The following is a 25,040-nucleotide window of genomic DNA, read 5'->3' as shown; positions in this document are numbered from 1 at the left end:
ACTCACAGCACCAGGGCAAAGGCACAGCAAGGCTGGGCTCCCACACATTTTTTGGGAAGCAGCATGTTAACTTCACAGGAATCTCATTTGCCCTCCCCATCTCTGCTCCCCACACCATGTATTCCTAATATCTTGCTAATGCAATCCAGAGATCTTCAGGACATCCAGACCTTCACTAGACAACCTCACTTAGGGAAACCAAACGGGTTTTTCACCTCCCTGGTAAATAATAATGCCTTTCTCACTTGAAGCAGTTTGGCAAATTTATTGCATTGCATCCAGGGATTGCTTTGACTAGACACAAGGTCAGCCTCTGTCCCAGTTGCACTGTTTTCTAGGCAGTAATTTAGACTGCAGAGTCTAAATTTTCCCTGTTTTCCTTTCCCTGTTCTTTGATGGACTGAGTTAAGACAAAAGGGGAACAATTCTACTGTGTCCCAAAAAAAAAAAAAAAAAAAAAAAAAAAAAAAAGTTTACCTTACTGATTCTTAGAAATAAAAGGGGACAGGGGCTGGCCAGGAAACAGAACTGATGGCTTCACTGCAGGGGCAGAGCAAGAACTGAAGGGCACATCAGGGCTCAGGTGCACAGGAACAGCAATACTTCTTTCAATTTACCCTCTTCTTACAAAAGACCTTTCTTTTTTCCCTTTCCAAGAGCAGAGAGAGTTAATCTTTGAAGCTCAATGCTTCAGGATTCTGTGTATGCCAGAAGTTTATATGTGTTTGTGTGAAAAATCCAGTGACATGGCCTTGGGCACAGAAACATCCTCAGCCACAGGCTGCAGGGAGGACACGCTGCAGGAGCTACAGAGTCTGTTTATACTTGTCTAATACTCTTTCTCCAGGCAATCACAACTGACAATTGTCAAGGAGATGAAAAGAGAAACTCTTTTGACCTTTGGAGTATGTACTCTGCTATTTTGTAGTACTGGAATTTACTTGGTGATTCCAGATTTCTTTTAGAAGCTAAACTTCTGAAATTATAGAAGCAAATCATAAAAGGGCCTTCAGGGACTTAGAATTGTTTAATCTCCTGATTAAGTTAATCAATTTTTTAATTGTGTAGGCTTGAGTTTACAGATGCTGGGTTGCAATATTAATGCTACACATCTTTCATTTCAATGTTTGCCTCTCCTATTTCTCCAAGACAGTGCACTGATCAGCTCATAAAGATCATTTCTCCTGCTGTCCTGTGGCAGGAAGAACCAGGAGGTAGCAGGAACAGGAGAGTCAGGCTGTGCATTGCTCTATGTCTGTGATATGGGTAATAGAACACATATGCTCTCCCTGTCTGTGATGTGTGTATCCTGCCAGGTGACATACAGGCAGCACTCCTGGTCCTTTGATGGAAAAGGGATCGTGGTGGGAACCCTTTGAGTGCCTCCATAACCTGTTCACCATCCCAGAAGTGGAACAAGGGAGCAGAAAAGTACAATGTTCTCCCCCAGGAGGGAGAGCAAGCTATCCAGGACTGTTCCAGGTGGCAAAACAGACACACAGAGCTGAAGCTGAAAAACAAGCCCTGCTGACTGGCTACCACAACTGATCCTTGTGGAGTCCAATGTTTCCTTGGGGATTTCCATCGACTTTGTTCTGAAGAGTTAGGAGTTTACACCTTTCTGCAATGATCTGGAAACTGGCAGTCAAGAGGAATGGCAGAGTACTGCCAAATCCAGGCCAGGTGTCATCCCATAATGGTGTCCCAATGGAGCAGCCATAACCCAGACTCCACTGGGCCCACAGCCCTCACAGCCCTCACAGGATGGCACTTCAAAGTTCCTACAGAGAGATTAATGCACACATGGTCAGCTGGTTGGCTTTAAGCTGAGATCCCCAGCTCAGATCACAGGGTCATTCTCAAGCCCTGGGGCTGGCCATGAACAATTCATATTCCATGGCCCATATCTCATCCCAAATCAGCACATGCAGCTCTCCTGAGGCATGCAGAGGGGGCTGTTCTGTGAACTGAGGTGCTCATTGAGATTCTAGCTACAAAACAGGTTACTTCAGGGATGCCCACAGTTTGAATAATTTAAAGTCAAACTGGACAAACACAAGAATGTATTATGCAGAAAAGCCCATTTTGGAAGGATAGGAGATAACCTTCTTGGTCTCATCTCCCTCCTCATCACTTTAACTGAGTTAAGAACTTCAGCTGGAAAATGTTTTTCCCAGTAGAGGAACATTAAGTCCATCCTGTGAAGCACCTGTTTAAAAATCAGACCTAAGCACATCAGGAAAACCAGCCTTAGCTGCAGTGCTGAGGACTGGAAAATGTACCTGGTGAATCATCAGATCTCTGAAAATCAGTTTCTCCAGCAGCTTCAATTTCAATTTCAAAATACCCAACTTATTCAGGTTAGTTTATCATCTACCCTCTTACCCCCTTAACAGGAAAGAGAAATGAATCCCTCTCTCTGCATCAGTAGTGGCTTCCATCAAAATGTTCTGCACATATTCCCAGACTATTCTCTTGGTCCTTTGGTGAACGTTATTGCAATTTTTATTTCTGCTTCTTCTCTCAATAGGTTGTTGTGTTTGATCACACACCTATAGTAAATTTTCTATATGAGAACTGGCTGTTCCCCTCCTGATTTGTTTTCTCCTCCATTTTCTTTCTTTTTTCCTTGAATTCCATTTGGGGTTGCATACAGAAGCCACAAATCCATTATTTATACGGCCAAGGTGGAAGACTCTAGGCCAGCTCCACAGAGATACTTAAATGCCAAATGCCAGTAAAGTTCAGTTCTTTCTCAGACGAGAATTTGATATTCAAGATAATAATTCTTATTATTTTTACTAATATTCTAATTAATAATATTCTAATTATTTTAATATTTTTTTATTAAAAAGTGGTACATTCTAAATCTTCATTTTCTTTTAAAAGCCTAACAAGCAAACACTACTAGAAGTGAGATTGTTCACTCAAAATTCAGCAATATCACCTCAGAGAATTTCCATTCTTATCAGTCCCATATAGACAATAAACAGGAAATTTTCTGACTCCTAAGTGCTAAGAATTAATTTGAATTTCATGAAAAGAGATAAGGATCGGGGAGAAATAGATTAAGAAGCACAGTATATCTTCATACCCAGTGACAGGAGACTGCAGCCCACACTCACTTTGTTTTAGCAGGTTCAGGTCCCTGGAGCAGTGAAGCCTCAGCAGCAAGTTCAGCAAGGCTGGCCATGCAAACACAAACTTCCTGTCCCTGGCAGCCATGAGGAGCCCACGGTGAAATTTGTGCTGCCAGGACTAATTTCCTAATGGCACCCAGTCAAAATAACCTTTATCAGGCATGGCTACACCTACAGGAGTTGCAGCTCTACCTTCACAGTTGCAGTAATTCCTTTCCAAACATTTGCAGCAGCAAAAGAAGAGATATTTTTAGTGGCATTAAATGTCATATGTAGAAAAAAAAATTTAAAAATGTGACATTAGCACAGGCCCACATTCATAAACCACTAGTTTCTTTCCCTACCAAATATATAGAATGAAAGAAAGGTTTTCAGCCTTCCAGCAGAGATCAATTCTTGAAATCTGAAGTCAGACGAATTCAGAAAAATCCAGAAAAAAATGAGGCAATAGTTGAGGGCAGATTCTTGTGACCAGGGGATCAGATGGACTGAACATAATCATGGAAAACAGTGAACAGATCTACATTGTCTCCAAGTAGTTCAGAATTACTCCTTTCACCATAGGACATAGCACCAAATACTGCTTTGTTTGATATTAAATCTATCATTTATTGTTCCTGAATGCAAACTACTAAATATTTACAGGCCACAAACTCAAACTGAACTTCCTTTAAGAGAAAGAATTAAGAGTCTCAGGAATCTCACCCTTACTAACCTTACTTCCAAACAGAGCACACTTTGAGCTTGTTTTCCCCAATATGGTGAATTTTATGCAAATCATCTTCCCAAAATACATTTGTGTCCTCAGAGCACACACATGAATAATTTCTTCTGCATTCATTCATAAACCTGTTTCTTTTAATTTTCTTCCTCAAATTTAGTTCTTTGAGCCACTCAAGACAAGAAAAATTTCTGTTTCCAGGTAGCTGAAGTTTCTCCAGACTCAAATTTGGAAGCAGGTCTTCCATAATATAAAGCAATAAAATAAAACATCCTGTGGTGCTGTATTTCTCTCTTAGCAGGGGGACTCCTGTTTTCCATTAAGCAATGATGAACATTTCTTCCTATTGACTCCTCCGGGAACTCTTCTAAAACCCCAAGGATGCTCTGTCTTATTAAAAGTTAGGAAAATCTTTGAAGTATGTTACATCAGCTGTGAAGTTCTGCCTTAACTCAGTGCAGATACAGAATCACACAGAGCACAGAGATGAATGGGAGACAAGATTTCAATTGTTCTTTTTCAGAAATAAAAATACTGAAGATATACAAAAAGATAAACATCTTATTAATAGGTTCAGTAGAGGAGGAAAACTGGGTAACAACTAGAATAATATAAAATTCCAGAATGATGTTCATGAGAACATGGAAACATAGCTGTACTTTATGTTTTTTGTGGAAAGTTTTTCTTTTCACTTAGTTGTTTTTGTTCCACTGTTGACCTCCTGGAATTTTATCCTTGTATATCCCAGGCTAAAGATTTTGGATAAATGCTTGGAGGGGATACTGTCATTGTTTTCCATGTGAACTGATCCACTTTGCATGGATCAGCTTAAATAATTATGTAGGTCAGAGAATTCTCAACCATGGGGTTCTAAAACACTCTTGGAAAGTCAGACACCTGAGTTTAAAACTTTGCTCCTAGGACTGTTTAATTATCTATATGAGGTGGTAGGAGTTCTATAAGGCAAACCCATAAAATCCTGTGTATTTGTGATGAGGAAACTTTCAGAAAGATGATTTCGCCCATCTGGACAGATTGCTGCAACTCCTCTATTCTATTTTAATTTAGTCTAAATTAAATTGTCATTGCCAAAACTGTCCCCAAAGTCAGGACAACCTTGTCAGTTTAATGCAAACTGAAATCAGACAGTTTAGAAAGAAATCAGTTTATTTGGAAAACAGCTCAGCTAAGTTTACCTAATCCCCCCAGCACAAACCACATCCCCTCTGTGCCAGAAACTGTATGAATACCAACAGAAAGGTAAGTTCTACCAAAATAATTCATTGTTAATGTATATTACAGAAGATAGATGTATACAAAAGGGGAACAAATAGTGGAAAAGTGTCAGAGCTGTTGATCTGACTTCCTAATGAGTCAGGTAGAAATTTCTAAAATACGCCCTTTACTATCAGAAAACAATTCAGCATTCCCAATTCATCACATATTTCCTGCATTCTGATAGCCATGACACCAGAGAGAAAAGAGACCTCCTTCCCCACAACAGCTGATCCTTAGAGAGGATGAGAACAAAATTATTTTCAGTCACTCCATTAACTCAAAGGTCTGTGGTCACTCTCCTGCATTTAATCCACTAATGAACCTCTGGGGACTCCATTTGCTGACTTGTAATGCCACCTCTTGTTTTCCTGCTTGCTTTTGTAAGAGGGGGCTGCTTCTGTAGACTCAGCTGGGGACACAAAGGAGGTGCAGTTTTTAGGAGGAAAGTCAGCTCATGTGAGAGGAAATTGAAGGGCTCATGCACTTGAAAGTTTTCCTACCCACAAGACCAGTTACCTTAATAAAAGATATTACTTCTCCCTGCAAGTCTTGCTTTAACTCTAAGCACAGCACATTTTTGTGGGGTCTCTGTGGAACTGATCCAGTCCAGTGCAATCTTAACTTAGCCCCAAGCACTCAGGGATTTCTAATGCAAAGCCCTCCTGAGGGAATCAGGGGGCCCACAGTGACATGCATGACTGGAAAGCAGCACATTGCTGTAAATGAAGTACCGAGCTGGAAAGATGGAAGAGGGACAATTTCATGACTAAGCAAGACATGCTGAGGACACAGGTGATTCCCCTGGTTCTCATACAGCCAGATTCTGTGATGCTGGGCAAAACATTCAAGCTGAATTTTGCTAAGTGAGCACTACAGTGTTACTTACTTCACAAAAGTCCACATCTGGGACTTGTGATACTGTTTGAGAAATGCTGAGGGTCAGCATGGCCACTGAGGTCACAGATCTGTTTTTTAGACTCTCACAAAAATAGTCTTTACATCTCAGTATTTAGGATACATTAAGAATTGTTCCTTAGCTCAGGAGAATAAACCCTTCCTCATGTTCAGCAGCTGTCCCATGAAAACAAGGTCATTAGATTTTGAGAAGCATTCAAAAATTGTGGCAGAAAATGCTAGAAAAGAGTGCAAGAGAAAATTAAACAGTATCTGAAGAGAGTGTATGGCCCAAGGCCATACATTAAATAATGGGCAGAAAATCAAACATTGAAGAGCTTTTCATTAAAGGACTCTGAGCACAGGAAGAGAGGTCCTCTGCAAAACACCCCAAACACAACCACAATGACATGCAACCATTTAATTAAAGGTGCACAAAACACTCAAGGAAATTAGAGTAATGATTACAAGAAAAAAAAATGATTGATGAGATTCATTAGCAACGACAAGTCCAGCACTGTTGATATTTTTTGAGTGCCTGACATGGTGGTAACTCCTCTGATGTATATTGTAATACCAGACAGAGGTATCTAAATGAGCCCTGAAAAACCTGGAAGTTTACAGCATGGTGAGTAATCAGTAGGTAAATTAGTTCTGACTAATGTGAGTGATCAGCAGCTGAAATCTTGCACTGCATCAGCCCAACAAAGTGCTTGTGGTACCCTCAGCTCTTCCAGTGAGCATTGCCCTGAGCCCTGCACATGCAGCTTTGGCACCAGGGACCCTCATCCCTTGGGCAGACACAGCCCTGGGGAGGCACTGATTTAGATCTACTGTGTGTTTGGTGGCATGTGAAATTCCAGCTCAAACAACCATAAAAATCCTGAGTCTTCAACACATATTAGCACTTTGAAGCAGTATGAGCTATACTGCTTGATCTTTGCTGTCTTGAGAAGTAGAAAAAAAAAAAAGAATTTTAGTGCCTCACAGTTTGGACATTTTGTTGGCTGAATGATTTCTAACACAATGCCTTTTAGCCCAGGGCTTAGAAAAACCATCAAGAACAGAAAGCTCAAGTAAGATTATAGGATATAACAAGAACACTTCATCTTAACAGCAGTGTAGAAACAATATCAGATGGCTTTTATTGCATAACCAAAATCTTCTGGAAAATCTGCCCAATACAATCCAGGGATTTAAATGTTCCTGAAAAATTAAATGCCACACAGGAAGAGAAGCCAGCTTGCTAACTCCCAGCCACATGCCAGAGCCATGGGTCTGGCTGACTTACTGCTCACGTTCAGCTTGCCTTCCCTCTGCTGCTGGGATGAGGTACCTGGAGATTACTTTGACAATTTCCACCCCACCAACATCACCCCTGTCCTGTGCACCCAATCCACTCCTCTGCCCTTGTGCAAAACTGTCACCTGCATCCTCTGCCTCCAGCCACACTGACAGAGCACCACCATCACTGCTTCCCCTCAGCACCCCTCCCAGACAGCACCATTTGTGCTGCTCCCCTCCTGCACTGCTCAAAGAAAGGAGAGTACCCTTCTCCTCTCCCAGTGCTGGAAGAATTGGTGAGAAATTTGCTGCCTCAGAGCAGTCCTGCTACATTAAACGTCTTCCCACGTATGAGTGTCATCACTTGATTTGAAGAAGTGGCTGCATTAAACCATTCTGTGCCATGGGTCAAGTTCTCACAAGTGCTCAGGGCCAGGCACAGCAAAGGACACAGCTGCTCACAAGCCAGTCCTACACTGGCAGCATTCACAGCCCACTGTGTGCTTGAAAAATCAGCACTAGGGATACTGAGAGGGAGAAGCTAACAGGGATTACCTGGCTTTGCCTGTGGTACCCCTTCTTGGGTGATTTTTACACTCAGCATCTGCTGAGGAGCAGAGCCCTTCATCCTATCCCTCTTACCACCACCACCACACCCAGCCATGTTCACTTTTCCTCAGTTTTCTTTCCAACTTTCCCATGTTTCCTGTGTTCAGGAAGGACAGGAGAGAGGAGACCCCTCCTGGGTCTGCAATAACAGCCAAGAGCTCAGCCCGGGGGATGGGCTTTGGAACAAGGCTGACAATGAATTCCTGGCCTCTCCACTAGACAAATGCCACACAGTAATGGCCAGTTTTGCTCCTCCAGGTGGGGCCTTTAAAACAATTTGTGTTTCAACACTCAAACATTCCAACACATGTTAAACCCACCCTGAATCCACATGGTGCAATGAGCCATTGAAGGGCACCAGGTGTGTTCCTCCTACATGAAGTGAGCTCTTGCTCTGCCTGTTTGTGAGTTACAGACAGATTTTAGGAACTTGTGTGTTTACACCTGGGCAATTCTGCCACATGAGCAGCACTGTCCTTGTGGCCTGAGGGTGAGTTGTATTAAAAAAGGAAAATACTCAGTAAGGCTGTTCAAACTCAGCTCAGTGTTCTCAACCATTTGAATGTATTGAGCTACTAAATTCTCTCCAGATACCAAAATCTACAACTCACATAGTCTGGAGATAATGTTCATACACTGTAGAAGTCCTATAACAGAAAACAAACTGTCTGATATTCTTCTGAGTTTCTCATCCATAGACTTTGCAAACTGTCTTTGTTATGGAGATAGGCAAAGCTTCTGTCTGTGGAGGACTCCAGGACTCTGTGCAGAAACAGTAAAGCCAAGCAGAAAAATGAACACACAATTCTACAACAGTAAGAGAAAAAAGAACTGCACTGAATTAGATTTTCCCACACAGAATATTTGCAGCATAAATGTCTATAGATGCTGCTGCCCTCCTAGTGACAGACCTCTTGACATCTTGCCTCTGGAAATGGAAAAGTGTTTGGCCTGCAGGGGAGGTAGCTGGAAACGCTTAGAGAAATATCATAGACATCTGACACAAGCTGTTTGAAATACAGCGATGAAGGGACTCTCAAATAAACCTGACTGAACTATCTCAAAAATACTTTCAAAGGATGGATTCAGCCCTGTATAATCCATTATACTGTGATTATTTTCTTAAAACAGTCTAATAACATTTACCTCTTCTGGAGAGTCTTTGAAAAGATGTTTAGCCTGTATAATCCAAATGAACTCCTGTTACCAGGCTGGAGGAAGAGACCTCTTCATAGGCTAATGCAAAATTTCAATAGATTTAGTTGCAAAAGTGGCCCCTATGTTTTCTCTGCTTCCAAGAGCAGAGATACAACCCCATAAAAGAAGGGTTTCTGAGTCCTAGCCTAAAGCTAGATATAATTTTAATCTTCACCTAGTCTTTCTGGAAGACTATTTCAATACTTTGGTGCTCAAGATCTTAAAAATCTTGTTATTTCCTGCCTAAAACAATTTATGACCAGATCAGAGCCATCAGTTCTTATTCCAGTAATATCTTTCATTTTAAAAAAATGTACTGTCTCCAGAGAAGAGCCCATTGACCTGGATAAATGAGAATCAGTGATTATTGAAGCTGACCAAGAAAAATGCTGGAAATGCCTCAGTCTGACAACGAAATTTTCTCCTAGATAGATATCCTGAGGATGGACAGATTCTCCATTTCAACTACTGTCAGCAAAAAGGAGAGACCAAGTAGTGGAAAATTCTAATCTCTTCCTTTGATAAGAGATAAAACCTATTAAGCAAAAAAAGCCTCTTCACCTTAAGTAAGAACACAAATTTACATTTGGAAACTCTGAAGATTATGTCACTGTGATGTAAAAAAAAAATATTTTGGTGCTGTACCTTGCTGGACTGATCTGAGCTCCAGAGGAAGGAAGAGAGAAGTAAGCACTAACTATGAAATATATCCTAAGTTTTCATCAGAAAGTTTAGCAATGTCAGGAGACAAACTCTCAAATAACCAGTTTGATTAAAAGCTGCCACAAGATTTCTTCATCCAATCTTAGAAATTTGGAGTATCTAAACTGATGTTAAGAGGCTCAGTTCCCAAATATATGGTTGTCCATTTACCCCTTAACTAGCCTCTGCTTCACATTCATGGAATGGAAAAATAAACCAGTCACATTTTCTTGCTTATTTGGAAAGTCACAGGCAGCCCATATGAAAGGAGGGAGAGGCAGAGAGGAAAGGCAGTCCCTAATGCCCAACATGTATTTTACAATCAGTCGATAAATCATCCTTCTTCTGTTTGTAGAAATGCCTTGAGCAGAACAGAGTGGTCCTGAAATGGTTCATTACTTACAAACATTTGATGAAAGTGGATTCAGCTTTTGGTTTATGATCCAACATGCTGGAGGAAGATGAGTTTTCTAGATGAGATACAGGCTGTACACACAAAGCCAAACTGCTGCTTTTCAGTGCTGTCCAAGGCTCTGGGTTAAAGAAAACCTCAGGACTGGGCTGCTGCCAAAATGCTGCCCCACAGATATCACTTAGAGACATTGATCCTTGTACAATTCATCTTCACAGCATTGTGGCAAACAGGAAAAACCTCTTTTACACATATCCTTTATCATTTCTTCTTTAAGTTACTTTAAGTCTTATAGTTTATTAGTCTTTCCCTCAATTATGACCAATCTCAGCAATCTGCCTTGGAAGCAATGCTCACCAAAACCTTTCTCAAAAGACCCTGAAGCCTGCTGATTGAGTTGTCTCACAGAAGCCTTGCTAATAGTATATGTTTGGAGTGCTTTTAATCATTTTATGAAGTTAGGAAATTCTCATCTATTAAACCGCAGAGAAATTTTATGGCTTGTCACCAGTCGAGATCAGCTGAAAGGAATGCAGAACGGTGCTTTCAAATTAAATTACAGTTTTTCAGGTTGGACTGGCACAATCTGTCTTCAGCAAAAGAGGAGCTTTTTTTTTTTGTGTGGAACTTTTAGAGCAAATTCAATCCTCCCATTCACACTGCTGCTCCCTGCATTTGACAGTGAGCTCCACAGTTAAATAGCTGACTGTGGCATTCTCAGGCATCCTTCCAGGCCCATGGCCATGTGCTATCTGCCAAAAACCCATTTCCAGAAGAGCTCCAGCTTAGCACACACAGGGAGAGACACTGAAGGAACATAGTCATAATTTGAAGGATTTCACATGCAGATTTACTGAGTGTGATTAAACTGGCTTTAACCTTGCTCCTGACCTTCACCTTCTCTGCCCAGTGCCATGAGGCATTTCTTTGAAGCTCATCCAAAAAGCAGAGAGCTACCCCAGAGCTGTGCAGTTGATATGAGAACCCCTATGTCTGTGGGAGAAAGGAAGTGTTCCTCCATGACCCAACGTGAGAGAAGACAGAGGATTTCCTCTCTTTTCCCTCTCCTCTAAGGTCAAGTTTGTCCATTGCCTGGAGAAGAACAACTTACTGAGGAACATATAACTTGCTATTGACTGAATTATAAAAATGAAACAGAACAAAGCAACAACAAAAGTACCATTTTGGCCATGTTTACATGTGCTCTGAATCTGCGTCCTGTGAATGTGCTGTTACCTTCTCTGAACATTCATGGGAAGAGAATTTCAACACCCCCTGAGTTTAAATAATTGCAGACCATGAAGGTACCCCTGCCCATGGGAAAGACAATTTTTAAGATCCCTTCCAACCCAAAAAACTGTGATTTCTGATTCTCCTAGAGACCTCTCCAAACATCAAACACACACTTCTATACAACTCTGTAATACAAACAGTTAATCTAGGCTGAAAATACACACAAAAAAGGATAATATATTCTGGTGTAAAATGAAATGTAAAAGGACAGTGCTTTGTAAGTGACAAAATATACCTTGAATTTGTTATTCACTTTTTGAACATATCATAGAGATAATATTTTTTTTTCCTAAGACTGCAGGTGTGACACTACATAGCCAGTCACAAGTTGAGTATTAATAGAATACCTTTTTAAGGACATTACAGAAGAGGAGAGAATGAGAACTGTACAGCTTTTCTGTCAGGTATTTTATAAAAAGATTAAATATTTGGTGAATTCTAAAGAGAAAGAAAATGGTAAAAGTCATCATAGAACCAAAATACAGCAGAAATGGCTTCTAATCGCTTCCTTCTGGAGGCACCAGAACACTTCATGAGAGGTGGAGTAAGAGTAGAAGAAACATTTCAGGAAAAAAAATTCAGACAAAAATGCCCAGTCTTCCAGATTACAAAGAACCTGCCTTCTTGTCAAGAACTAGCTGCTAAATTAGGCTAAGTAGCAGAAAAAGGAAAATATAGAATATTCTGTCCCAGCCATAAAAAATATTTTGCCCTATAGAAAAAAAAAAATTAGAAGCAAAATTCTTTATCTTCCAGTATCGGAGTTGGAATCCAGTTCTTTACCTCATGACTTTCCTCTTTCTTCTTTCTTCCCTGTCCTTTGTCTCTTTCTCATCCTCTTGTTTTTAATCTTGCTCCCACAGTCTGCCACATTCTTTCCCCCAGAGGCAAATTAAACTGAGGACACTGGTTGAAAATTCACACCCAGGCTCTTAATGAGTGTACCATGGCTGTGTCTCCTTTTGGGCAAAGGAAATCTCAGAAAGGTTTTAGCACACTAAAGCTGCCAGAACAGCCCAGACACCACATACACACAGAAAGGAGAGTCTTTGAAAAAAAGAAAAAGAAGAAACCTTAGAGACAGTGACCACAAATGACTCCATTCTGCCCATCTTCCTTTCCATATTTGCTTCCTTTTTTTCCCTCAGTGGCCTTTCCCACCTCCCAAGTACATGACTTTTAACCCAGACAACCCTTCCATCTATCAAAAGCCTGACATCCATGTTCATGCTTCCCCAGGACCAGCCTTGTCCCTTTACCACATTAGCTCACGTTTCCATTTGTGACAACTCCTGGCATGTTTCCCCTCAACCAGCCACTGCTTCCTCTAACAGGGCACAAAGCACTTTAGCAGCCAAAGCACAACAGTCTGATAACTGCTCACCCAGTATCATGTATCTTCTTATTATCTGCTACATTATCCTTATCTAATTGCATGCACTTTGGCTCAATCTGACATTTTCAAAACTACAGATGCTTATTAGCTTTTCTTAGCTAAGAGAAAAAATGTGCATTATAGTGATTATCAGTTCCTGGCACTGCCTGTGAAACATTGTAATGAGAGAGACCTTTAGCCCACCATAAACAAGCACAATCAGGGCCTGTTTTGGTTATTAGCAATGCTCCTAAAAATGTTGCCACTGTCAGAATTAATGACAGCATTTCTAATTATTAATAATCCCATGTTTCTGTCTATGGATTCTTTTTAGGCAGAAGGTTTAGGCCAAAACCAAAAATTATTTAATTCTGCACCACCACAAGGAAGTCATGGCCTTGATTCCTTTATGGTGCCCAACAGATGCAGGTCCTGCCTCCCAGGGGTAAATAACTGGCTGAAGGTCATGCAAGACTTCCCTAATAGTTATCCCAATGCTCCACCACTGACCCGTGCCCCCTCAAACAGAAGGTATCTAAATGTGCCCAGAAATCAGTGAGAATTAGCCACTCCTTGAAGAAGCCTCTTTCAATCTCTCCATCCTCAAACACAGGGAGTATAAACAAGGCAAGTACAATAGATGGGGTTGCTGTGATCCTAAACCTTGGCTGTGTCAGTTTTAATTAATTACTCTTGTTTGCAATGACTCACTGTATGTGTTCTGACAAGTGTTTGTGCTGCAGTTCATAGCAGAACAAAGAAGCTGCTTCAACAGCACCCACTTTATCAGAGACACCATTGTGAAGCACTATAATACCTTTCATGTTTTCTCCATGTGTCTCCTCCTGTATCTGGGATTACACCAAAAAATATATTAAAAAAGGAAAAGGAAAATAAAAAAAACCCAAAAACCGAAAAAGAAGAAGTTAATATAGAGCAGGCAGAGGAACTGTATCAATAAAGTGCTTAGATTCAATGTGCCTAGCAGTAAAGAGTAGTAGAAGTGGAAACCTTTGGTTCACTATAAAGCATTTATGTGTCTATGGCAACATGGCTGTTGATTTCTACAGCTTCCCTGAGAACAAAGTAATAGAAATTTGGTCTTTTAAATATTGCTTTTCTTTTCTAGCACCTAGATGAAATAGAAATAGAAAAACAAAATCAAAACCAAATCATATTTAATACAGGTTATACAGAAACATGAGGAAAGATTTAGCAATAAATTACAAACAAATAAAGATAGGATTCTACAGTCACATGAAACATAATCCCAAAAGCAATCTGTGCAAATCTCAGAGCTGTGTATGCAATAAACTCATCTTGGGACAATCAGTCTCTTATGCAAGAGGTCAAACACTATTTAAAGCAGATCCCAACATCCCCTTTGCTCTCTGCTCAAGTCTGCTTGTGCTTTCTCCTGAAACACAGGATAACCCAACGTGCCTGTCCTGAGAGGAGGAAGCTGAACTCTGCAATGCCAGAGGGAATGTCAATGGGAAGTGGCTGGAGTGGAGCCATCTGGGTTTTGCTGGGATATCCATCTTCAGGCGCCAGGGCACAGGGAGATAAGGCTGCCAGCAGCCCCCTGTTAGACAGGGAGGAAGAACTGACTCATGGCTTCCCAGCAGTGCAAAAAACCACAGAATTCTTCTCCCCAGAGGTCGGGCTGAGGGATGGGAGAGAGGAAGAGATGAGCTGTGCTTGCTGCCTCTATGGCTTCTAAGGGATTCAGAAGTGTTGGGTGCAAATGGGAAGAGCTCTCCACCCCAGAGCCACCTCCATAACCACCATACCAGCCAGCAGCAGCAGCTGCCACAAGATTCTTTTTCTGTGATCCTGGTACAAGCGTAAGTGTTGGCTTTGCTGCTATTAGCAGGTCGTATTTTTTTCTTTTGCCAAAAGCTGGCCTTATAAATAAAAGCCTTTTTTAGTTCCCCTTAGCCAGAGGCACTGCAGGACACTTGAATTCATCTTCACAGACACAAACTGTACAGATTGGGCTCTGCAAACTCTGCGTATACCCTTGAGAAGGGACAACAGGCAGTAACAAGCCTCCTGCTGCTGCTGGACTTCTCCCTCTGCCCCTGCCAGAACAGGGGGGAAGCAGCAGGCTCAGGGATCCTGTGTAAACCTCCCACGGGTTCTGCTCACCAAGTGTCTTCAGATCCAGGGCTTGGAGACTGCAGCAACATCTGTAACTGCTCAGTCTGCATGGCTTTCATTTCTCCTCTGACCAAAATACCACTGCTCCGTTCTTTTAGAGAGAGCTTGAGCTTATTTTAATGGAAAATAAGGAACACGAACATTCTTCTGTCATAAACACTTTAAAATTAATGACTGTAGTATAACTGGAGCTGAGGTTACCAGGCATTTCCCACTGCTGCATTTCCATTTCACGTAGCTCTGTACATCCAAGAGAGAAAGCCTGGGGAGAAATTTGCATTTGCTTTTGAGGTCTGCCTAGACCGAAATCTGCTTGAAATTCTGGAACAGATGCTATTGACAAATACAGAAAAGAAATATAAAAAGCCCCAAACCATCCTCTCCCTGAAAAATTGTAATGAAAACATTAATGTACTACTGTCCTTCCTTTTGGATGCTTTAAACCTCCTTTTGCTCAAAGCAAACTCCAAAGCCTTGAAGAGCTAGAAGGAAACATCAGACATTTCAAATGTCACTGTAGAAATGAGTGCTAGATGCAGGAAAGACTTAAATGTGCCAGACTTCACAATTAGTTTTACACCCATAAGAGTATCCGTGGTGATAACTGGAACAATTTTTAGTCTTAAAGCCCCTGGGGCCCAGAACCAGAAATTGCAATAGCTCACAAGGCTGAGGCACAGCAGACCACAGAGCTGAGATGAACTGTCCATGTGCCACCTCAGCCTCCAATTTCCATTTGCAAAGTGAACATAATAATAAGTGCAGTTTTAAAAGGTACAGAGACTGCAACTCCTGGAAGAATCTATGTAATAGTTGAGCTCTCCTAAATTATTTTACTCTAAACAAGCACCTTGTTTGAAGTAAAATAATTTATTCTTCGTAAGTGATAAACAATTAAAAACCATATTCAGTTTTCCTCAGCAGAGAGCCACAAAATTGGCCTTTTTTAAATTACCTCACACACTTCAGCACCTCTGTGTAAACTTAACGTTTGCAGAGTGAATGAGGACCAGATCCTCTCTACCTCTCCCCCTGAGGCTTAAAAACTGCAGTAATCTTTGGGAAAGCTTTAAGTGCTATTTTAACAAAATAAACTATGAAATATCTCTAAATTAAAGTGCTTAAAAATATAAGATGTAATTAAAGCTCTGGTTGCATGTTGGAAATTTAGGTTCCCAAACACTCTACAGGTGAGAACGTTGTGAAGGACTTCTCTTTCTACTACAGTGAAACCACTGCCCATTCCCCCTTCAGAACACTTTTCTGGATTGTACCACCAGACTCTCTCTCTGCTCCCTTCTGCACTGCTCTGTGCTGCAAAACATCCCTGAGCCTAGTGCTCATTCCTACTCTCTTTTATAATTATGTACTGGCAGTAAAGATTATGGCACAGTGATCCACTCCTATAGATGAATGCATGCACTCAAAATACTCTTTAACTCAGTTAACTCACCCACACGGAATCTTACCAGTACCAAACACCCACAATTTAATGCATACACATCATATTTTCAAAGGTGAAATCATATATCAGTTTTTAACAAACTGATCCAAAATAAGTATTTGTGGATCTAACTAGGAGATATATTCCAGTATGTATTTTTGTGTTTAACCACAAATCTTTCGAAACACCTTGAAACGACAAACTTGAATTAATTGTGCACACTTTTGAAAAGACATGCTGTATCACAACCCACTATGAGTTTTGGGACAACACTGGCTTATTTTTTTGCTTTCCTTTGGAAAAAAAGAAGAAAAATATTCTCTTAGAAGGAGGGTTTATTTCTTCCCTCCTTCCTCCATGTCTGAATAATAGGCCACTTAAATCTACCGCTGAACCATTTCTTATGAGCTTTGAAAATAATTATCTCTCCCTGGAGGTGAAAAAGAGAGTTACAAAGCTGCCACCAGTTCCACCAGACCTGGAGAAAGCAGTAAGGAATTGAAGAACGCCCAGGTGAGTGAGTAAACAAGTGGGTGGTTGATGCTCCTCTGTAACAGCCAGGAAAAGCCAAGCGCTCCATAAGGAGCAGTGTGATCACCACACGCTGCCACCCCTTGGTCACAGGATGAAAATGCTCACGGCACCTCACGGCAGCGTGCTGGGAATTGTCCTGCACACCCGGCAAAAATCCTGGGAAAAACCAACCTGCAACTAATGAGCTATAACGAGAGATTTTGCTGCACCAGCACAAGCATAAATATATTAGCCCAAAGTAATGTAAAGCATTTTATTTCAAAGGACAAAATCTGCTGACTCCCAAAGAGCATCTTCCAAGCTGTGATACACACCCTAAGGACTGCCTTCAGTCTGGCCTTTCCTGAAACAAAAATATACAAATGGGTGGAGAGCAGAACACACTCACAGATTTATTTTTTTTTCCCATCTCCTATGTCTTTAAAGGCCAACTTGATCTGCTCCAACCCTGGTCTCAGTTTCTGCTTTCTGCACTCGAGCTCCCAGCTCAGAAAGAGAAACAACATGAGCTGAGTACTCTACGTGGGGTGTCCCAACCTGTGGCACAGTTCACTACTATTAGAGAGATGATTCAGCCTCTTCACACAGTTATTCCTGAATCCTTAAAAATACATTTTCTCTGGCAGGTTTTTTTAGTGTGTGCATCATCACCATGGCTAGGGAAGTCTGCAGAAACAGAGGCGGATTTTAAACTGGCAGCAAATATCATAAGTTTGGTTAATTATAGATATAGCCATAAAGCAAAGTATGAAGAGTGTATCACCTGCAGATCACTGTCCAGTATTCAGTAATCGCAAAATATCTGATGAGCTTCTGTGAAAATATAACCCATGATTTTAATAAGGCTTATAACTATTCCTTTTGAAGGAAGTGAGCTGAAATTTTTATTCATTTCAAAAGGTGAGCTCTTACAGAATGTCAGCGGGGCCTAACTATTTCCATGGAAATAACCATTCCTGCTCTCTGCATCTTGATGGCTGGAGGATAACTGAGTTCAGCACCCAAGAACTCACCAAGAAGAGGCAGAACAGGAGATTCTTACAGATTTAAAGAGTTGGTTTTGCCCATACACACAGCCGTACAGATCTATAGAGAGACTCCTGGTTACAATTCAACTTGTTTTAGCTTACAACAGAGTTAGGGTTTCTGCAGTCCCACAGATCCCTCTATACAATCAATTAATCATCTGTTTAGGAGAAAACCACCCCATTTTTGAAATGCCTGTTGCCTGCAGCTCAGGCCTCAACATTTGTGAGGCTTCTGTCCTTGACACACATTTCTAGGAGGCAATATCTCTTCCCATTAGACAAATAATGAACTGAAAATTAACACTTTCAATTACATGCAACAGTAAGTCTGATGTACCAAATTACTTTTTTTTTACACTGATGGCTTTGATTTTCACTTTCTTAGACTCACTCCGTTAAAAAAGGATATTTGATTTACTAAATCCTTAATTTATCCAAGCACATTACACAATTTTACTGAGGCATCTCAAAACGATCTCTATTTATATCTGAATGAAAAACTTCTCAAAAGGTAAATAGGTCTGAATAATCAATTGCAGAACTAATAAAGTATAATATATAGCCAAATGTAGTTTTAAGCAAATGCAGAAAAGAAAGAAATATTCAGAATTCAGTTATTGAAAGAATATTCAGAGGAATGAGAGCTTTTGTGGTTTGGGACTAGCTTTTTTTGTATGCTTAAGTCTCCTATTAAAGCCAGTAGGAGTTTTGGCTAAGTAATGAACCTGTAAGAATGCATGTGACTTTTCATATAAAAAAATGTCATGATGTTTCACTGGAGGATTCAATATTTTTAACAGATAACTTATTATACAAAATTCACTTTAAAAAGTACCTCTGTGATCGTTGTTCTACAGTCAGTGCCTTATAAAATGGATCAATATTCCATGTTACAGGAAAGTGCTGAATTTTTTATGCACCTGATTAATGCATTGTTATCATCCCAGTAATTAAAAGGAGCGGCATTACACACAATCAGCATGATACATCTTACTCAGCACCTCCTGGCAGTTGCCTGCAAAAATTAAACTCATTAATCACTGTGATGCCAAGAAAGAAGCCTGGAAAAGATGAAGAAGCTCTATTTTATGGGAAAAAAAGTTCTCAATTCAACGTGTAGGAGAAAATCCCTTCCACTGTACAATATGCAAAGCATTTATCTCATCAGTCTAAGAGGTAAACCAATCAAAATTACCACTTAAAAGCTAACTTCATCAATCTAAAAAAGTGAATTATGCTAACAAAATTCCTCATAACCTACTATACCACCACACTAAACTGAATGAAGAGTTCTCACAGATGTTTCTTCATCTAAATAAATGTAGTGAAAAGCTAATCTTATAACAAGGTAAATACGTCATCTGAATTTTATTTAGAACTGTTGCAATAACTTTAATATCAATAATGCCACCGAGCCAACTAGGAAGTGTTTTTCTGGGGTCATTTATACAGAACCTAGTTTCCTTATTACTCCTCCCATAAATAACATATTTGTCTCATCTGACAAACAACATGAAAAATTTGAAAGACTTTATCCCGGCTTTGTTCAGGAGCTAGGTCTACTATATAAATATTTTCTCATACACCTTCCATGAGTTTAATCATGATAAAAATGTTTTAAAATTCTAAAGGATGCTGTAACCTCTACTTTGTTATTTTTTATGTTATTAAACTAGTGTTCTCAAGTGTGTCTAAATGATGTCTGTAAGTCAGCAGTTGTCATATAAAATCATTATTGGTTTTGATTTGAATTTGGTTAGGGAGGTACTACCTTCTCTTTAACTCTGTATAGGTTTCAAGTAGTATTTTTCCACCAGTAGTACTTCCAGTGGACAGAATGCTTACTTACAATACTGTGACCTTCAAAGGCAAGATCCTGTCTTTCCTTCTGTTTTGTTCTGCACTGAGGTCTGTGCTGGTGCTTAAAAATACAGTGCTGAATGCAGCACACATATTTCAGTAGGAAAAGTCATCATCAGTAACCCATAAAATACACCCAGTTCTCTTCCTATTATTAATCACATGGCAAAGTTAGGAACAGAACAGTCTCATTCTCAGATTTGTTTTGATATTTCCAAGTGTGGGAAGGGAGAAATCCCTCTGTTTCTATATGTTTAAGTTCTGAGTTTTCCTACTACATTGATGTCAAAAGATGAAAGGAAACGTGAATGTCCCACTTGTGCAAAACAGAAAACAGAAGTCTAATCTTAGGAAAGTGTTTCCAATGCTGTCTCCTCAAGCCCTTCCCCATGATGAGCAGTAGCACGTACTCCTGGCACCCTGCACCAACAGACCACTTTCCTTGGACTTCTCCCACGGTCTTTTCCAGCTCTCTCTGCCTCACTTTTCCTCTTTCCTCGAGGGCCTCATCCCCAGGGCCGCATTCACTCGTCCTGACTGAGCCTGAATACTGCCACTGTCTCTGCTCACCTCGCCACAGACAAGGGCGAGAGGTCACTGTCAGCTCGCCTCGGCACCGGTCCTGGGAGTGTCTGGGGACCACACAGCTCCTCCTGCCTGGGTCAGGAGGGGTTCGGCACCTCGGACAGCTCCGTCTGACCCGGGACAGAGGGGTTCAGCACCACGGACAACTCTGTCTGACCTGGGACAGAGGGGTTCGGCACCACGGACAACTCTGACCTGGGACAGAGGGGCTCGGCACCACGGACAGCTCCGTCTGACCTGGGACAGAGGGGTTCGGCACCACGGACAGCTCCGTCTGACCCGGGACAGAGGGGTTCAGCACCACGGACAACTCTGTCTGACCTGGGACAGAGGGGTTCGGCACCACGGACAACTCTGACCTGGGACAGAGGGGCTCGGCACCACGGACAGCTCCGTCTGACCCGGGACAGAGGGGTTCGGCACCGCGGACAGCTCCGTCTGACCCGCTCCGCTCCAGCACCGCGGACACCTCCAGCCCTCCCGCCCCCTCCTGCCGTGGGCCGGACCCCCGCTGCCTGAAACGCGCGATTTAAAGACCATTTCCACTGTTTTGTCCATGATTTCATCCTCCCGACCTGCAGAACCCTCTGCCGGAGAGCACCAGCTCAGGCTGCCCAGTCTCTGCTGGAAGGGAGCGCCTGTGAACAGCCGACCCAGCCCAGGGGACTTTCTCGGACAGGCTGCCCCTTTTAGAAACAAATCACACTAAACGTCCACGTGGGTTTAGAAGTCACCCCAAATCCCTGTTTCTGGCCACACTTTCTTGCACTTCGTTGCAGAAGGCACTAGGCAGGCACAGCCAGCAGTGTCCTTCAGCAGCCAGCAGTGCCCAGCAGTGCCCAGCAGTGCCCAGCAGTGCCCAGCAGTGCCCAGCAGTGCCCAGCAGCACTCCTCACCCACAGCTCTGAGGGGATGGGGCGGGGGGGAAGAAAACAAAGAAAAAAAGAAAAGAAACAGAAAAACTTTCCATTTAGAAGTTAAAGGATAATCTTATTAATATTATTCTGGAGCCTGTCAGCAGAAATCACTCGCACATGCCAAACTGCAGGCTTTCCTCTGTTCCGGACTCAGCGCTTCTGGTGACCAGAGAAGCGGCTCCAGACATCTGCTGTCTCCAAACCCGGGAAAGCGAAAATAAAACAATGAGGAAAATGTGCCTGAGCCCAGCCCCGGAGGTGGCACTCCGCTGGCTCGCAGCGACACCTAGAGCCCGGCACAGGGCCGGGAAGGGCCCCGTGTCCCCGGCCTCACCGGGAGGGAGTCACCAGTGGGTGCAGGAGCCCGGGAAAGGGGCCCGGTGCCTTCTGCAGGAAGGAGCAGCCAAGGAGCAGCAGTGCCAAGATCGTTCCTGCTGAGCGGGTCACAGGGAAGAGTCAATTGAGGTCCTGTCACTGCTGTCCCCCGGGGCTGTCAGCATTCTGTCACCTCGGGGACAGGTTTAGCTCGATTGGCCCCATCGCTGACAGAAGTGCACTTGCTCTATAGACCACAAAAGCCTTTATGGAGAGGGGTTTAAAAGATAATCCGAGGGCATTTCCCTGCACACACAACTCTCCTCAGAGTGAAGCAGCCCTGCTGTTGTGGCTTGAAGCTGTGCCTTGCATGGGAAGGCTCCCAGAGCCACAGCTAAACCCTGCCGCAAAGCTAACGCGTCCCACTCGGGCAAGAAGTATTTTTAACAGACACAAACATTATTCCCAACTGCAGCCATTTGCTTCCCCTTGTGTGTGCTTCCACAGAGGCAAAACACGCTCAAATCCCTCTGCAAACCCAACACCAGCCAGCGATGCGGAGCCACATGTTTTGCTCTATCGCTGGCCCCTGTTCTCTCGGTCTCCCCGCTTTCCAAATCCCCCGTCCCCCTCCTCGCCACCCCGAAAGAAGCGGGAGCAATCGACCCAGACTAGTTTAACTCCATCGGACACAGCAGGCAGCCAGCGGCCTGGATTAGTCACCGGTTACTAAGGCGATATGCAGATGCACCTTTGAAGCGGCTGCTCGGGAAGCAGCGCGGGAGCGGAAGGTGCGCGGCCGAAGTTTGCGGCTCCCCCGCGGGGGCTCCCCCGGGGCCGGCGGGGAGGGGGAGACACAGACCCACAAACGGCTGCAAAGGGGTTAAAAAGTTTCCCCGCTGCCTGGTTCGGGGGGAGGCGGACAGGAAAGCGAGGAGAGAGGGACAAGGTGAAGACTTCTGCCCCGGGAGAGTGTTAAAGGGTAAAACACGGAATAATTAAAACATAAAATAAAATTTTTAAAAAGAGGGGTGGGGGTCTTGTCGGGTAGCCTGGGGGCAGTCGGACGGAGCCGGCACTCGGCGTTTCCCAAGGTGCTGACCCCGCACCGCCCAGCCCCGCTCCGCGGGCGCGGAGAGCCGCGCACGGAGCCCGGGAACGGGGAGAGCTGCGGGGACAGCGCGGGGCGGCCAGTCCCGGCCCCTCCGCTCCCGGCGGGCTCCGTCCCGTACCATTCCCGGCACTCCAGGGGAAGGAGAGGAGCGCCAAGACCCGCCTGGAAGAGCGGACAAACCGCAAGAAATCGCTGCCAGCTCGGAGGGGGCACACAGCCATCCCGCAGGACAGGGGGCGGGGAGGGGGGGCACCCAAAACCCAACCCAACCCCACGCGAACGACACCGGCGCTTACATCCTCCTCCTCGCAGTCACTTCGCGACTGGTACTGGAAGCGGGGCCGGCCGCCTTCCTGTTGCAATGGACGCGGGGTCTTGCCGGCAGCGCCGTCCTCCTCGCTGCTCTGGGCGCCCAGGAGGTGACTCGCTTCGGGGGGAACGGGGAACGAGCGGGAGGTGTTGATCTTCCCGCTGAACCGCTGGTACAGTGAAGCCATGAAGTCAACCGCGGGAAACGAGCGAGAGGGAGGGAAAGAGAGCCGCTTCTTTTTTTTTTTTTTTTTTTTTTTTTTTTTTTGGCTACAGCATGCTACACGCGGGTGAGGATCAGTCCCACATCAGTGGGAGGGAGAGCGAGGGATCCTGTTTCCCGGTCCTCTGCACCGGCACCCGGAGAGAATCCGGGGGGTTCAAGAGAGCAGAGACGGGGGAGTGATGAGAGCAAGAAGAGAGAAGACAGATAAATAAATAATAGAACGCAATCGAGCCGTAACACCACAGGCCCCGGGAATGCTGCACCATCCAGTGTTGGGAAGGGAAAAAAAAAAAAAAATAGAAGAGGAAAAAAAAAAAAAAAGAACCAAAACACTCCACGAAGACGTACCCCCGATAATGGCGCCTGAGTGGATCAGCATTAAATGTGCTTTGGGGGTGTGCGTGTGTGTTTGCAAAAGCAGGAAAAAAAAAAAAAAAAAAAAAAAAAAAAAAAAAAAAAAGAAAGGAAAGGAAGGGGGGCTGGCTCAATCGCTGGCTGTCAGCGGCTCCCCAGGCAGAGGTGGCGGAGCAGTCGCCTCCGAGGTCGCATACCAACAGTGTGCACCAGCGACAGGCACAGTGACAGAGTGTGTGAGACGGAGTGGAAGAGGCTGGGAAGCCTCATTCAAAGCACGTTGCTCTTCTTGGGAAGGAGGGCTCTTCTACGATCATCTCCTTTTCGGTACCTTCTGAGGATTTTTTCCTGCCTATTTATCTTTTTTTATTTTTTTTTTTTCCCGGGGAAACAACTCAAAAAAAAAAAAAAATAAAAATAAAAAAAAGGCAACAGACACCTGATCGCCAGCGGAGAGAGAGAGAGAGAAAAAGAGGTGGGGAGGGAGGGGGGAAGGCGAGGCTCGGAGGCGGGACCGGCAGCTGGAGGGGCTCGGGGAGGCCGCTGAGCGCAGAGTGGCTCAACCCCGGGGAAGGGGCGAGGGGAGGGAGGGCCGAGCCTCCTCCCTGCCCTGCCCTGCCCTGCCCTGCCCTGCCCTGCCCTGCCCTGCCCTGCCCGGCCCGGCCCGGCCCGGCCCCAGCCCGGCACTGCCCGGCCCGGCCCCCCACGGCCCGGGACAGCAGGGAGAAGAAGGGGTTTGTTTTTTGAAGGTGGTCGTCCTCGCCGCTTTTTAAAATAATCCGGTAAATCGTGTCTCTCTTACTATTTTTGTATTAATTCATTTTTGCTGCATTAAAACGTGCTCCAGCGCCCCTCAGTGGAAATCCGCCCAAAGCTGCTCCCGGCGGCTCCGGCCGGGGATAAACAACGGCGATCCCGGGGATGGAGCCGGGGCTGGGGCCGGGGCTGGGCTCGGATCGGGGTCAGGGGGGGATCCGGGGCCGGGACCCGCCGGGAAGCCCCGGCACGGCCTTTGCTCGGCCCCGCCGCCCCAGCCCGGCCCCGCCGCCGCTCCCGGAGCTCCGGGCGGGGACAGCGGGACCGCCCGGGCCGAGCCGCCGGCGGGTCCTGCCCCGCCAGCCCAGCCCAGCCCAGCCCAGCCCAGCCCAGCCCAGCCCAGCCCAGCCCAGCCCAGCGCGGCTGCCCGGGACAGAGGGGGACAGTTCCTGCGGCTCCGGCACCAGGCAGAGCGGTTTCCATAGCAACAGATGCTTAGGTTTAAAGGAAAGTGGCAGAGTTGCTGTCCC

General features: G+C 44.1%; 1 protein-coding gene across 1 annotated transcript in view; it reads right to left on the bottom strand.

The window, feature by feature from the left end:
* Positions 1-23,811, bottom strand: part of DPP6 (dipeptidyl peptidase like 6) — a 399,855-nt gene extending 376,044 nt beyond the window's left edge. The window contains exon 1 of the mRNA XM_083881406.1: positions 23,162-23,811. Coding sequence (XP_083737532.1) covers positions 23,162-23,362 — 201 coding nt within the window. The 5' untranslated portion in view covers positions 23,363-23,811. The remainder of the gene's footprint in view (positions 1-23,161) is intronic.
* Between the last annotated feature and the right edge of the window lie 1,229 nt (positions 23,812-25,040).

This window comes from Zosterops lateralis (genome assembly GCF_965231275.1).
Source record: "Zosterops lateralis genome assembly, chromosome: 1".
NCBI lineage: Eukaryota > Metazoa > Chordata > Aves > Passeriformes > Zosteropidae > Zosterops > Zosterops lateralis.
The sequence above is the reverse complement of the archived record's forward strand: the minus strand, read 5'-3'. Positions and strand labels throughout refer to the sequence as shown.